Consider the following 14,050-nt stretch of genomic DNA (forward strand, 5'->3'; position numbering starts at 1 on the left):
TGTTTGGCACCTGAATGACACAGCAAAAGCACCTTGGAAAAAAAACTTTTTTTTTTTTTTTTTTTTTTTACTTTTGCCCCAGGAATCATTCTATTGCTGATTAAAACATTCCATGGCACCATGATAAGGCCCAGCTATTTACATTAATTGCCCTGCATGTGGGTCCTGATTTTGTGTCTCTGCAGCTGCATTGAGGGAAATTAAACTTGAGAACTCACTTGTGCACTGGATGAGTTGTTTGCTAACACAGAACAGCAGCAAAGTGAATTTTTGAGCTCTTCCTTTCCCTGAGAGCCTGGGAACAAAATTGCTTTGGACCTTCTTCAAGCATTTAAATGTAACTTTTTATGTAAAATCTGGCTGTTGTCAGGAAAGGCTGCTGCATATTCCTAAGGCATCTCTATAATTGCAAATATAAAATTCAGCAGAGCAATAAAAAAAATCCAGCTTCAGAGTTAAATAAGGTGAATAACTGAGAAACACAGAGCCCTTAAAACCTGCACTGCTGGCACACACTTCTGGGTGTGTTTATCATTCAGTTTGTCACTGGTAGGGTTAGGGATAACTAATCCAGGGATAACAAATCCAGGGGTAACACAGGCTGCCTTGGCTTTGGAGTGGGGCTTCCACAAAGGCTGCAAACTGTGCCCAGCCCCCGCCTACCCAGGGTGTGGGGCAGGTGGGTGTGGTGGGCACAGTTTGGTTTAGTCCAGTCCAATCCCATTTTTCCAGGGCTGTAATTCCATGTGGGTCAGATGAGGCTGGTGGGCACAGTTTGGTTTAGTCCAGTCCCACTTTTCCAGGGCTGTAAATCTCTGTGGGTCAGGTGGGTGTGGTGGGCACAGTTTGGTTTAATCCAGTCCCAGTTTTCCAGAGCTGTAAATCCATGTGGGTCAGGTGAGGGTGGTGAGAACAGTTTGATTTAATCCGGTTCAGTCCCAATTTATCAGGGCTGTAAATCCATGTGGGTCAAGTCAGTGTTGTGGGCACAGTTTGGTGCCAGTCCCACTTTTCCAGGGCTGGGCTCTGCAGTCCAGCTAAGGCAGGGCTGTGCTCAGCTGGGGCTACTGCTCTCCCCTTGGCTCTCTCCTCACTCCTGGCCATTCCAGGCGTGGCTGAGTTGGACAAATGTCCTTCCTTCCTCCTTCCTGCTGTGCTGGGGCTGGCTGGGCTCAGCAGGAGATCACCAGGGGGTTGGCCAGGGACCTTGGGCTCTGTGCCTGCTCCATGGGCTGCTTGTGCAGCAGCTCACAGGCTGCCAGCTCCTGCTGAAGGGTGTCCAGCACTTCAAACAGCTGGGCTTTGCCTTGGGAAAGAAAATTGCAAACATCAGCATTTGAGCAAAGTAAGGACGTTTCACAATCCTAACAGGCTCTTTTCTTCATAGGTGCCCTGTCAAGTGGTTATCATAAAATGTCTAAATTTTTGTGGCCAAATAACAAATCCCTGTCCATAAAAAACTGGCAAATCTGGGTTCAGCTGTCTTTTCTGTTTTCCTCTTGCTTCCTTCCCTGCCTACTGAGGTCTCATGTGTGAACAAAGACTATTTCACATCACCACTGCCAACCCAACCATCCACTTCGGCTTGTCACAGAAAAATGTTTGATTACCAAGACGGGAGAGCTGCTTAACTCTCCCCAAGTGCTCAGGCAGACAGTGGAAAGCAGGGGAGCTGAGCTGTGTCTGGTGGTGCAGAATGGGCAGAGAGCAGCACTTTTTGGGGTTTTAGGGAGCTGAGCTGTGCTGCTGTGACAAAGGGAGGATCTTTGCATCCCTTGGAGTCCCTGTTCCTGTGCAGGAGAATTGGCAGCACCTTTCTGGACACTGCTGGATCCAAAGAGGCTCCTCTTCTATTCTCCCAGGAGAACATCAAACCCATGGCTCAGCTGTGGTTTCTCTCTGTGTTGGTGTCCTGGAGCCCACGAAAGTCTGTCTTTGCCCTCTTTTCTCAGTTCCCTCTGCAGCTGAAGAGCACAGCTTGGCCCTGGGTTGCTGGGCACGAGGAAAAACAGGCTCTGCAAACTGCAGAAGGGCTCCCCTGCCATCCTCCCTAAATACCTGTAAATAACATTCTCCAAAACTGAGCCCCCAGGCCACATCTGCTCTTTTCTAATCTAGTCTTTGACTGCTGCCTGCCCATTAAAAGCCACCTCCAAGCCATGTTCCTGGGACAGGATGTTTGTTCCTTGGAGGAGAGTACAAATCTCTGCTAATAGGAACAAAGTGATCAAACCAAAGCCCTGGGGCCGTGATCCCTGCACGGCTCCTGCAAAGGCAGCTCCACACCATTGGCAAGGCACAGGAGTTTGCAAGTTTAATTTTCACACAAGGATCACAAAATGCTGTTATTAGAGGAGGGCAGGCTTGGTCTGGTTGTAAAGAAACAGAATTGGTTGTAAAGTACAAAACTTTTCTGATGGGTAAATCTGGTGCTGCAGCAGAAGAACACAACACACTGGGGCAGCAAACCTGAGAAACAACGACATGCTTGGCCATTTTTCCACTTTCTTGTATCAATGAAACCCTAAAAACATCTGTAGGATACTGAATTACTCTCCAAAGACAAATTTATCATTAAAATTTGACTAAAACAAGCACTCTGGGTGTGGTTTTGGTGCATCACAGACTAGAAAGCATCACTTTCTACAGATATTCTTCTTGCAAACCACCTCCTTCTCCCCAGCCTGTATCCCAGGATTTGAAATATCCTTTTCCTACCCATCTGTGTGTTACCCAGTGTTTGTCCCAAAAGGACACTCTTCACACTTCTTGGTCTTTGGATGTGATTTCTTTTCTTACCAGGCTGGGGGTCACGGCAGGATTCCAAAGTGCTCAGCAGGATTTTCCCCAAGGCTCGCTTAGATATGTTCTTTAAAAAACAAACAAAAAACAACATTATGGAACAGAGATGTACTTCACCAGTTTACAGATTTGCAACAGAACCTGGGTGCAGGGTATTTGCATTTAGAAACTAAACCAAAATGGCACTGATTAACACAAGATTTGCTATTTGCTTTATTTTCAAGCATTTTATCTGCTCAGACAGCAGTTTGTAGGGGGTTACAATTCCTCCACATGGCTGCAGAAAGAGAAATAACAATTATTCAGTGGAAAATACAGGATTTGTGCCTAAACAACTGTAGGTGGCAAGAAGGATAAGCAGAACAAAAGCTCTGAGTCCTCTGCCAGGTCTGTGGGGAAGGTGAAGTGCTCCTGGTGGTGTTATTTTCAGGAAGGGTCTTCTCAGACCCAGCTGAAGGACAGAGCAAATGTCCTGTGGCAGGGCTGGATCTGAGATTAATAAACATCAGCCAAAGTGAGAGCACTAGAAAAACAACTCAGGAGTTGGATCAGTGGTGGTTTTACATAAGAAATCTGGTGGGACATCACATAATGTGCCTGGAAAAGCAAACTCTCCTAATTTGCTGTCAAGACACTGTTGTGTTTTCTGGGAGATGGTCCTGCAGTCACTTTAATTAGCACTTAGAGAGGCTGTGTCTGCAGGGACAGGCTGCTCTGGCTAAAACTTCCAGAAGTGGAAGTGGGAGGGAGCAATTCTGGGAGGAAGATGCTGTTACCTCCAGGCAGAGCTGGCCCTGCTCCCTTACCCTGGGGCCTCTTCCATCTGCTGGGGACTGGGGCAGAGTGGGGAGCACTCTGAGGATTTCACATGGCCTCAGCAACACAGGGGGAGCTTTTATTAGTCCTGACAGAACGTGTGTGTGCCTTTGGACAGTTACTGCTTGGTGGTAGGTTCTCTTGTAAAGGAAATATTTCAGACATGAAGGTGAATGTGCTGGGGAACCTAAACCCACAGGTTCTGATGGGTAAAGGTTTCTTTTGTCTTAGGCAAATACTGTTGCCCTGATCTTTTTCAGCCTTCTGATGTTTGCATTTTTGTAGTGGAGTTTTTCACAGATTTTATGTAAACAAAAGTGATAAAATTTAAACTGTCCTTCGTGTTTATCAGTCCTCTCTTGAGGAGAGACAATTGATGGACTTCTAGTTTGACCAGTGTGGTTGGAGAGGTGGCAACCTCATCCTCCAATCCATGGTCATTGTCCAAAATCTTTATAAGCCCATGAAAGAAAATAAACTCCCCTCTTTTTGCCCTGACAACTGGACCATGTTCATTTCGTGTCCTACAGCAACAAAATCCCATCAGAAATTTAGGGGATTCTTGCTAAACTCTCCTGGGAGTTTTATCTCTTTAATATTGACTCAGAGTTCCATTAGCATGTAAGGTCCTGTTCTAGAAGGAAAAATACATATTCTGGAATCTTCCTGAAGACTCACTCCTTTGTTTTCCTCATTTGCTCTCAATTCTGGTTTAGAGGGTAATGAGCCTGAAGATTCAGCTCCAAGGAGACCTCCAGGCTTTTAGAAAGCCACTCAAAGGGGTCTAAAAGCTTTCTGCAAGCACCAGGCAGATCCCAGGGCACACAGATGTAAAATTCTGTCCTGCTGAAAAGGCTTTTGTACCTCGTAGAAGGGATGGGCATATTCTTAGTTTGGAAAGGACCACAAACCCCAGTGCTCAGCCCCAGGGCTGCTCTCCCACTGTACCAAGTCTCGGAGCTGCTGGAGAAGCTGCAGAACATCCAAGAGCTTCTCTTCCACCAGGGACAGCCGGACCCTCTCTGTCTCCAGCATCTGCAGCTCCATCTTCAGCACTTCTGTCTCCTCCACCTTCTGCTGCAGCTCCCCCAGCCACGGGCCTTTCACCTGCACAAAACAGTGCAAACTGAAGGCACTGGAGCTTTCCTTTCTTGCCCAAGGATGGCAAAGCTGAGTTTCCCCCCTTTTGTGGCAAATGGGGCTCACTCCAGAAGATTCTCTTGGAGGGAAGGACATTTCTTTAATTGTAATTTCTTTAATGTGCTATAAAAAGTGAGATATCAGGAGCTGTTAGGAAATCAGTGCTTTGCTCTTGTGTGCAGTGAGAGTTCATTCACCACTGGCTGCAGGCAGGTCATTCAGGAATTTTAAATACTAAATTCATTATATATTTTAAATGCCAGCATTTCTATGTCAGCTTTCTCCCCTTTTGCATTCCTGTTGTCCTCCATAAAGCAAAACTCATTTTTGTGCCCTCACCACAGTCATCTCCTTGTCTTGCAATCATCTGTACATTCAGTGAGACAAGAGGATGTGTCTGTCCTTGGTGCAGTGGGGACCAGGTGAGGAACACCAACAGCAACAACCTCTCCACTGCTTCTCCTTGCTTTTCTCCAGATATTGGGATGAACTTCTCACCTGACCCTGTGTGGCAGTTCATAAACTATTGGTCTCTTTAATTAGGCTGGCAGCTTGCATGCAAGCTCATACAGAAAATAATTGGCATTTCTTTGCAACACTACACTGGGCAGCATTAACACTTTATTTTTAGACTTCTCTCCTGTTCTGCCCATCCATCATCCCCAGGTCACCACCCTGTCTTCAGCAGGAGCTATTTTTAAGAGTTTGGCTGTTGAAAAAGCAGAACTTTCTAGACATGACAAATCTCAAAACTCTCTCATCCTCTGGTTTTACAAGCCTCGGATGGGAGCAATTATTAATCAGGATTTGAGAGTGCTGCCCTTCACTTGCCTGCCGAGTCTCTTGCTTGTTAGCCTTGTTGTTATTTGTCTGATCACACTGAGCAGGTACAGAGGCACATCCAGCAATGGATAAGGCACTTCTGTCAGCTTCAGAGAAAGTGTTGGTGGCTTATTTATTAAGCCAATATATTTATTTGCAAGGTGCTCCAGAGAGAGCATTTCTCAGTCTTCCTATTTGCTTTCTGTTGATTACAAGGAGAGTGACCTTTTTGTCAGGAATTTTTTCATTACTTGTCTGTTTCATAGCAGCAAATTCCTCCCCTATAACTGCTGGCTAATATAAAAGGGCTTAAGAATAAATTTCCTAACAGGCTCAAAATGATTCATCCTACTGCTGTTTAATTCTTGTCACAGTCAGTTGGCACTCTGTCTTCTTCACCTCCCTGCTTGCCTCTAAATCAAGGGCAACATGTTCCATTTTTCTTCTGGAATTTTGTATTAATCTGCTGATAATGGTGCTTTTCCAGACTAATATCCATCAGCAGAGATCAAAAAGAGGGCAGTGTGATGCTGCAGAAGAAGATGAGCACCTCAGAATGAGGAAAAAAGGAGAGGAAAACTGGCACTACCTGCAGGTAGTTTATTTTTCTGATGCTAAGCAGTAGAGAAGGAACTTTTGTGTTTCTCTTAAGAATATTGCAAGGATAAATTGCTGAATACTGCAAACTGTGTGAGGCAGAAAGAGGATTTTAATCTGGTTTTAATTTTGTTTTCCCCTAACAAGTGAACTCTTTCATTTAACTTAGTCAAGGGAGAAAATGATATGAAACTCTGTTAAAACACAAAGGATGGCAACATGTAAAGAAGCTGAATATTTTACCCTTACTTTAAATATTTCACTGATTCACTGATAATCCTTCCAGAACTACTGAAAGCTTTCTGCTTTGTTTATAGATGGGGTATAAAATACTGAACAAGCACAGGAGAAAGGAGACCAGGGCAATTCACTAATTTTTGTGTCATAGAAAGGTTTGCTGGCAGTTCAACCTGTGCCGATCAGGGGCTGAAGTCTGCAGAAGTTAAATAGTGAGATCACACAGGACTGCTGGGATACAGCACTAGGGCTTTAAATAATGTGGTTATAACCTCTGCTAAAGGGGAGTTGGACAGGCTGCTAACCTGAGAACTAATTTTATTCATATTTCATTATTGATATATGATATGAGATTGATATATTATACTTATGATATAAATATATCAGTCTAAGCCCAAGAAAAAGACAAGGTAAATGAGATAATTTACTCCAAAACAAGGAGTCTCAGGCAGCCTGAGGGATTTATTGAAAAGTTATTCTGCTCCCAGAGGTGTTGGATGCCTCAGGACATGGGGAGAGTTTTGTGCACAGCTGGGGAACGTCAGGAAATCAAGGACAGTATTTGAAGGGCCTGGGCTACATCTCATCCTCCAAGGGCAGTTTTGGGTAGGAACCAGAGTAGAAATGCAGGTGTTGGAGGAAAGCAAGAGGTGTCTGAGCTGACAAACAACAGCACAACGAGAAACATCAGCCACAGAGAGCAGAATGGCTGGAATAAAATACAAACACATGGAGATGCAGCTCCCCAAAGATGTATAAACAACTCTTCCACACTCTGCTTGGCACCTGTTACCTCTTCCATCTTTGTTTCCAGTTTGTTCTCCAGGTGGCCCTGGAGTTCTGGCTGCTCTGTGAGGGGGGAGATTCTCCCCGAGAGCTCCACAGGGTCCCTCCTGTCAGTGCTGGTGGTCTCCAGGTAGGAGAGCAGCTTTCTCCATGTCTTTTCATCACACCTACACACATCATTAACAGAAAACAGTTAGTGAGAGCCCACAGCAGAGGTCTGTGCTTGTAAAAAAAGCAGTTTTTCTGTGGAATTCTTGGCAGCACAGGTACAAATGAGTGTCTTCCCTGGTGCCCATCAGGGTCAGTGGGAATGTCCAGCAGGCTGCTCCCCACGAGCCACAAGGGATGGGCAAAAGGCTCCTGACTGCAGCCAAAAGGTGGTGAAATGATCTTTGCAAAGGGCCCAAAAAGGCATTAATTAAGGAACTGAACTTACCCAGTGGCACAGCAAGGCAGCTTGGCCAGGATGTTCCTGACGTGGTGCAGCTGGGGAGTGTGGTGGTCACCCGGGCACTTCTCCTCCTCCTCCTCATCTGAGGCAGCCTGGCCCTCCACAGAGCGGAACAGCTGATCCTCTGCTGGGACACAGGGACCCCTCAGCACCCCCAACAACACCCCCAGCTCCTGCTGGGACACCTCAGCACCCCCAACAACACCCCCAGCTCAGCCCTGAGCCTGAGCCAGGAAGAAGTGAGAGCTTCAAACCCCCAGAGAAACAGCAGGCAGGGTTCCCCAGCACCTCTGGGAAGCAGCAGCCAAGATCCTTATTTTAGCAGTCTTGAGCATTTCAGTGCTCTCTTGACTTGGAGCTGTTTGACCTCAACTCTCTTCTTTCCTTGAGTTACTCTAAGGTGAGGGTAAGTGTGAAGGATCAGTTCTTGTGGGGAGCAATTGCTGTTCAAGTTACACAATTTTTTTTACTTGTTCATCTCTCTGGGTCAGTTTTTCTGCCTAACTAATCCTATTTTACTTGATGGAACATTTTCCCCTGCTTTAGAATCTATAACCGTATGATCTATTTGTATGAAAACATTTTGCTAAAAAGCTGTTTGTTCTTGAAATATAGGTAATTTTCTGAAAAAAAAATTCTGAAACTCTGAGCTGGCAAAGTGTGTGATTTGATAAAAACATTTGTAAAAGCAGGTTTACTGTCTAAGTCTAACCAGATGAAGAGCATGCTGCTATGTTAATTGTATTTACATGTCACTATTTTTTAACATTCCCAAGCAGCTGCTTGCCAGCTCCACTCAACACACACCTAAAATCCAATTTTTTTGTCACAGCAAACAGCTCTCCAGTCTGCAGTAAAGGTGCCTTGTAACTCAGAGTTATTGTCAGATAAGTGCTTTTGTGGGTCTTTGAAATGGATGTGCCCCTCAAAAAATAAATCCCTGCAGGGAAGTCTAAGTGTGCAATGTTATGGCAGTTGTTGGTGCTACATGTGCTAAACAGTTTGGGCCCATCCAGAGTCACTGGAGCAGCCAGGATGTTTCCAAGGAGCGTGGCTGTACAGAATATTAAATGCAAACTTTTTCCTTGGAAATTATTTTCGCTGAGGCTCGGTGTTCTTATTTACAAAGAAATGAAATCTTTATACTTTTTAAGCCAGGAAAAAAAGAGTTTCAGTGGGATGACTCATGTGGAAAAAAAGCAGTTTTAAATCATAGCTCGAAGTGATAAGTTCAGTCTTTCATTAAGCACAAAATCATGTGGGGAGTGAGAAGTGGCACCTAGTGGCTGCTAAGTTCGACAGGGACAGAAGTTCCCTGAAGTTTGTCACCCTTTCCAAGACCTCAGAGATGGGCTGAGATTTCCCAAACAAGCTACCAATTACTGCCAGCTCTTCCCAGAGTTTCCAAATAACTTTTCTGTCCTGAAGTGTCAGAAGTGGAAGAGATAAATCGTTTTCTATTGGCAGAAACTTGGAGTTACCATAATTCTGGACACTGGGCAATACAATCTCCATTTGTTTTCTTCACTGTGATTAATCATTTTTAGAGATGGCTGGAATTTTCTGGTGCTGTGAGTCTGTTAGTTTTGCTGCTGCTGGCAGTGCAGAAGAGAGAGGCAGGGCAGTGTGTGGGGTTGGGGTTTGAGGTTGGGCTGTACCGTGGTCGGCGATGCCGGCGGGCGAGCGGCGATCCCGCGGTGCCACGGACACGCCGTGGGTGCCCCTGGGCACAGCTGCTCCCTTCTGCTGCTCAGGGCTGTCCTTGCAGCTGGCAGGCTGGCACTGCTCCCCTTCTGACCTGAAAAACAGCCCGGAGTGAGCCTGACCTGCAGGGAACTGGGAAAAGCAAGATGTGGCCCTGGTGGGAGGCAGTGATGCCCTGAGAGGTTACCTGGAACAGGGGTACAGAGGAGCCTGGAACCTGGAACAGAGTTAAAGGAATAAAGGAGGGATTTATTAAAAGGCCCAGTCTGATTTCTCTGACTTCTGTATACAGAGTGGTAAGGAGAAACATCCCTGACTGAAGATTGAAGGTGTATCTTTCAAAGGACACACCTTGGGCAGAACAAGATCCTGGCCATGGCTCCACACAAGATGGATAATGGGTCACAACTTTTCACCCTTTAGAAAGTTCTGGTCCATTTACACATTGGGGTTAATTGTCCAATTACACCTCAGGTTATGCAGTCCCATCCTCCCAGTTTGCTCTCCTCAATTCCCTGTTGTTTGCACTTTTTGGGCCTGAAGCTGCAGTGATGTCCTTGGGCTGGAAAAGGATTGTTTTGTCTGACTGAGCTGTGAGGAGAACTGGCTAACACTTTATATGAACTTCAGAGTTACACACCAATGCAGTGCAGAGTCTGGAAAATACAGAACTAAAACTGAAAGCCTCAGCAGCTGCTGGGCCTTGCTGAAGAACGGGGCCATCAACCCCAAGGGCTGCCTGAGGTCCCTTCCCTGACAAGCAAGGGAAGGTGGATTTCAGCTGTCCTTTGAGAAGAAGAGCTGAACAGCACCCCTGACTTTGAGGTCAGGTCAAAACCCTCTAGAAGACATACATGGAGCAGTCTGCTGTGGCCACAGGAACCTGCAGCCAGCCCTGTGGGCTCACAATGTCAGGGAGTTTGATCCATGTCTTGTGAGTGTTGGGGTGAAGCAGAGTCAGAGCCTGAGCAGGAACAAAGAATGATCCAGAACCGGTGGCACACCTGGAAATTTGCAGGTGAGAAGCATCTCAGAATGGGTGTCAGCACTGCTGATGGCCTCCTCTGGAACTGTCTGAGCTCACTGAGAGGATATCACACTCGTGTTTTGAAGGAATGGCTTTCAAGGGATGGGATACAGATCAAATAATGTAACTGAGGGATAGGAGTCCTCAAAGGTGCCAAATTCCCTCCAAATTCTTCCGTAGATCAGTTTTGGTTGGGCGAATATTGAATATTTCCTTTATTTAATGCATTAAATAGCAAAAAAATGAGAGCTAAACCACTTAGCACATGGGTCCTGCTGACACAAGTTGTATAACATGAGCTTTCTGTACAAATCTTGTGCTTCCTGCCTTTAAATTCAGCTGCAGCTGGGAGGGGACTTTGGCTGCAAGGACAGAGCAGCTGAGGCCACGCTGGACACCAGAACTGCCTTTGTTTAACTCGGCTGCTCCTGAGGAGCCACACCAAAACCAGCTCCCTTATTGCCTGTGAAACTGTCAGGAGTAAATAAGATCATGCATTTAACAACAAAAGTCACTGTTTGAAAACATCTGTAGGGGAGAGGCTGAGCTAAACCTTGCTGAGAAGCCAGCTCTTACTTTACCCCCTCTGCATTAAAAACTAATGACTTACTTCATTTGCAATTTATGGCATCATTCAGCTTAGCAACAACTGGATTTCCTGCAAAGCCAAGGGAAATAGCAATTCCCAGAAAGGAGCCTGGACAGCCAGCAGTTCTGGAAAAAAAACAATTCTGGGGTATTGCACAAATAAAATGCACTGTAAAGCCTGGACAGTTCATATTGGGAGCTCTGAGAAGGATCACAGAGTTTCAGAGTTCTGGACAGCTGCTGGGAGATGCTCCTTTCACAGGAATACTGCATTTTACTTCCCTGCAATGTGCTGATTTTCTGGTACCTCTCCAGGAATCCTTTACAATTCCTGGAACACTGTAATTGGTGTCTGAGCAGAATGCTCACAGTTTTGAGCTGCAGTATAATTTAGATTGTTTGGCTTTCAGATTCTAGACTTAATTCACATAACACAGATATTTCAGTGAGGATTTATTGCAGTGGATTAGAGTTTAACCTATAAAACATGGAGAATTTTGAAGTATCATGAAAATCTTTCCAGTAGGTTTGGGTGAAGGGGGTCGGAGGAAGAGCTGGAAGCAGGAACCCTCACTGCTTCTCAAACACAGGTCGAATTCTTTCCCCATTGCTATTCATACAGCATCAAATGGCTCTCCATAAACGAGAAGCAGAGTGAATAAACAGCACATTTGTTTGGGGCAAAGATCAGAGGGGGAAGAGGCGCTGGGAAGGTTTGTGTGGGGTGAGCGTGGCAAGGCTTCCATGGAGACAGGGAAACAGCCCCATTCATCCCAGAGCCTTTGTCCCCGGAATAATGGACTGCAACACTGCAGAGGGGAGAGTTTGCAAAGGACTGGACCTTAAAGTAATGTCCATGACTAATTGGCTTTTAATTGGCTCTGCAGCATTGTTATGGAAACACGGAGCTGCAGGGAAACCCACCTGCTCCTGGTGCTGAGCAAACCTCGGGTTTGAATAATTCCTGACTGATCAGAAAATAACTCCGAGGAATTATTAACTTGGCATTCACAGACCTTTAACTCGTCTCTTTTAGAGACTTCCCTGGAGCAGATCAAACAGCTGTGTGTGTACATTGCCCCGAGGGCAGTTATACCCAGAGCTGTACTTTATTTTCCAAGTGTAGGACTTGTGGGTTTTAACCCAAATGAGGTGTGATTTTTATTTTTGTACAATTTTATCTAAGCTGTCAAGAGTTCAGGGAACTCAGAATGGTTTCAGATTTGGCTTCTTCCCTGCGGGAATTAGAGGTGTGCACGTTTTTGAATTATTTATGACTTTTCATTTACTGTTGGGATTATGGTTTGACACTGGAGCTGAGTGTCTGTGTGGGTTTTCTGAATAAATCTGTCTCTGGTTGGTGCTGGGAGCTCCTCTCCATCAGAAATCCTATGAATGAACTTTCTGTGATCAATCCAGATGCTTAATCTCAGCTTTTAACTAGCTTGATCTGTCAGGCATTAAAGATAAATGTTTAAAAGCACGAATTTTTAGTGGCTATAATAAAGATCACTGAATATCCTGGCTTTATATGGGCAGTTATAAAGTACAGTTATAACTTCAACTATAATGGTTACAGTTCTGGGAGGTTTCCTGTTATTGGCTGAGGATTTTCATTTTCTTGCCAAAATCACCAGCTTCTAGAAAAAAAAAAAATCATTTAAGTGATGGCCATGTGTTTTCTTGCAAACCTTTCCCTCTCTTGCATGTTGGATACAAGCAGGAAACTCCTGGAATGGAGCAGGACTGTGCCTTGCTGCCCGTGCTGAGTTGACCTGGAGCACTTTGGAGGGGACACAAACCTTTGTGCACACACCATGAAATGGAATTGTTTGAGCTCTGCTCTTAGCCCAGTCCATGAGGAACAGCAACGGAGGCATGTGGGAGCAAACACAGCCACAGCCCCATGCCAGAACTGCCTGGAGACATTCTGTTTGTCCTTCCTGCTTTTCCAGCTCACATCTGGAGAATTCTGTCTCTCTGCTGCCCTGACTCGGACACTGCAGCAAGATGCTTGAAAGCTACAATCCAAAATGAGTAACTAGAGCACTGTGGTGCTCTGAGCACTGGCAGCTCTAACCAAAGCACCTGACACAAATCAGAGAGAAAACAGAGCTGTGCTCTGTGGATCATTTCCTTCTGCCATTGCTTGTGTAACACCCCTCACCTCGTGTGTTCCCTCACGTAGACTGGGCTGTTTAATCCCCAGGAATCCTTCCCTTATCTCCTGGGTGCTGTGCTGTATGTCAGGAAAAAAAAAAAAAAATCAAATGTCCAGGGAGCTTCTCAGTGTCTTCAGAAGTGTTCTTGCTAACAGCTGGGTGAAGATCCTACAGAATTCCACTCTGAAAGCTGAAAAATGTGCCAAAGCTCTTTTTGATGTCTGCTAAACTGCAGCTCTGCCTGAGTGTGGTACAGACTGAGAGCTCCTCCTTACAGGCGCTTAAATTCCTTCAGAATTTCTGTCAGCACCTCTCAGATTTAGAGCTGGAGTGGATCTGGAGTGGCAGAAGAGAAAGGTGGCTCATTGAACAACAGTGTGCCTTCAGCTGGCTGGGAATTATTTCTGACCTCTTAATTATTTGGGAAAATCTGACAGGAATGTGTGAGGGGAGCATCACTTCTGCATCCAAGCTGGGTGTTCCTCAAGGGTTTTTGGTGCCTGGGGGCTCCCCAGCAGAGCTGTGCCAGGGCTCTGTCTGTGCAGAGGGAAAAGGAGGCACTGGGAGAGCTGAGCTGAGGTGTCAGAGCCAGCAGCTGCCACTCCTCAGCTCCTGCATCAGGAAACAACACTGACCTCACCCCATGGTGTTTGCTGCTTTGGAAAAACATCCTTGGGGCTGCACAGAGTGCTGCTCTCCACCAGACTCTGCAATTCTGCATGTTCCTTCAGTCCAAGCTCCCTGACTGCTTGATGCCTTCTGAAAGTTTTTGGTTTTCTGACAGCAGCCTGTCCTTTGCCTTCTGCAAGTGCTGTTCTGGACAGTGACTGAAAAGGAACTCCTGAATTGAATATTCTGAGTCAAAAGGAACTCCCAAGGCTCAATCTTGAGTGACTGGCCCATAGTTGGATCAAACCC

The 14,050-nt window shown here is 45.7% G+C and overlaps 1 protein-coding gene across 1 annotated transcript in view; it reads right to left on the reverse strand.

The window, feature by feature from the left end:
• Positions 1-1,164: 1,164 nt before the first annotated feature.
• The window catches only part of EFCC1 (EF-hand and coiled-coil domain containing 1), a 34,215-nt gene continuing 21,329 nt past the window's right edge, over positions 1,165-14,050 (reverse strand). The window contains exons 3-8 of the mRNA XM_083869368.1: positions 9,310-9,449; positions 7,637-7,775; positions 7,208-7,367; positions 4,567-4,725; positions 2,800-2,869; positions 1,165-1,306 (exon numbers count right to left, since the gene is read on the reverse strand). Coding sequence (XP_083725494.1) covers positions 1,173-1,306; positions 2,800-2,869; positions 4,567-4,725; positions 7,208-7,367; positions 7,637-7,775; positions 9,310-9,449 — 802 coding nt within the window. The 3' untranslated portion in view covers positions 1,165-1,172. The remainder of the gene's footprint in view (positions 1,307-2,799; positions 2,870-4,566; positions 4,726-7,207; positions 7,368-7,636; positions 7,776-9,309; positions 9,450-14,050) is intronic.

This window comes from Zosterops lateralis (assembly GCF_965231275.1).
Source record: "Zosterops lateralis genome assembly, chromosome: 11".
Lineage (NCBI taxonomy): Eukaryota > Metazoa > Chordata > Aves > Passeriformes > Zosteropidae > Zosterops > Zosterops lateralis.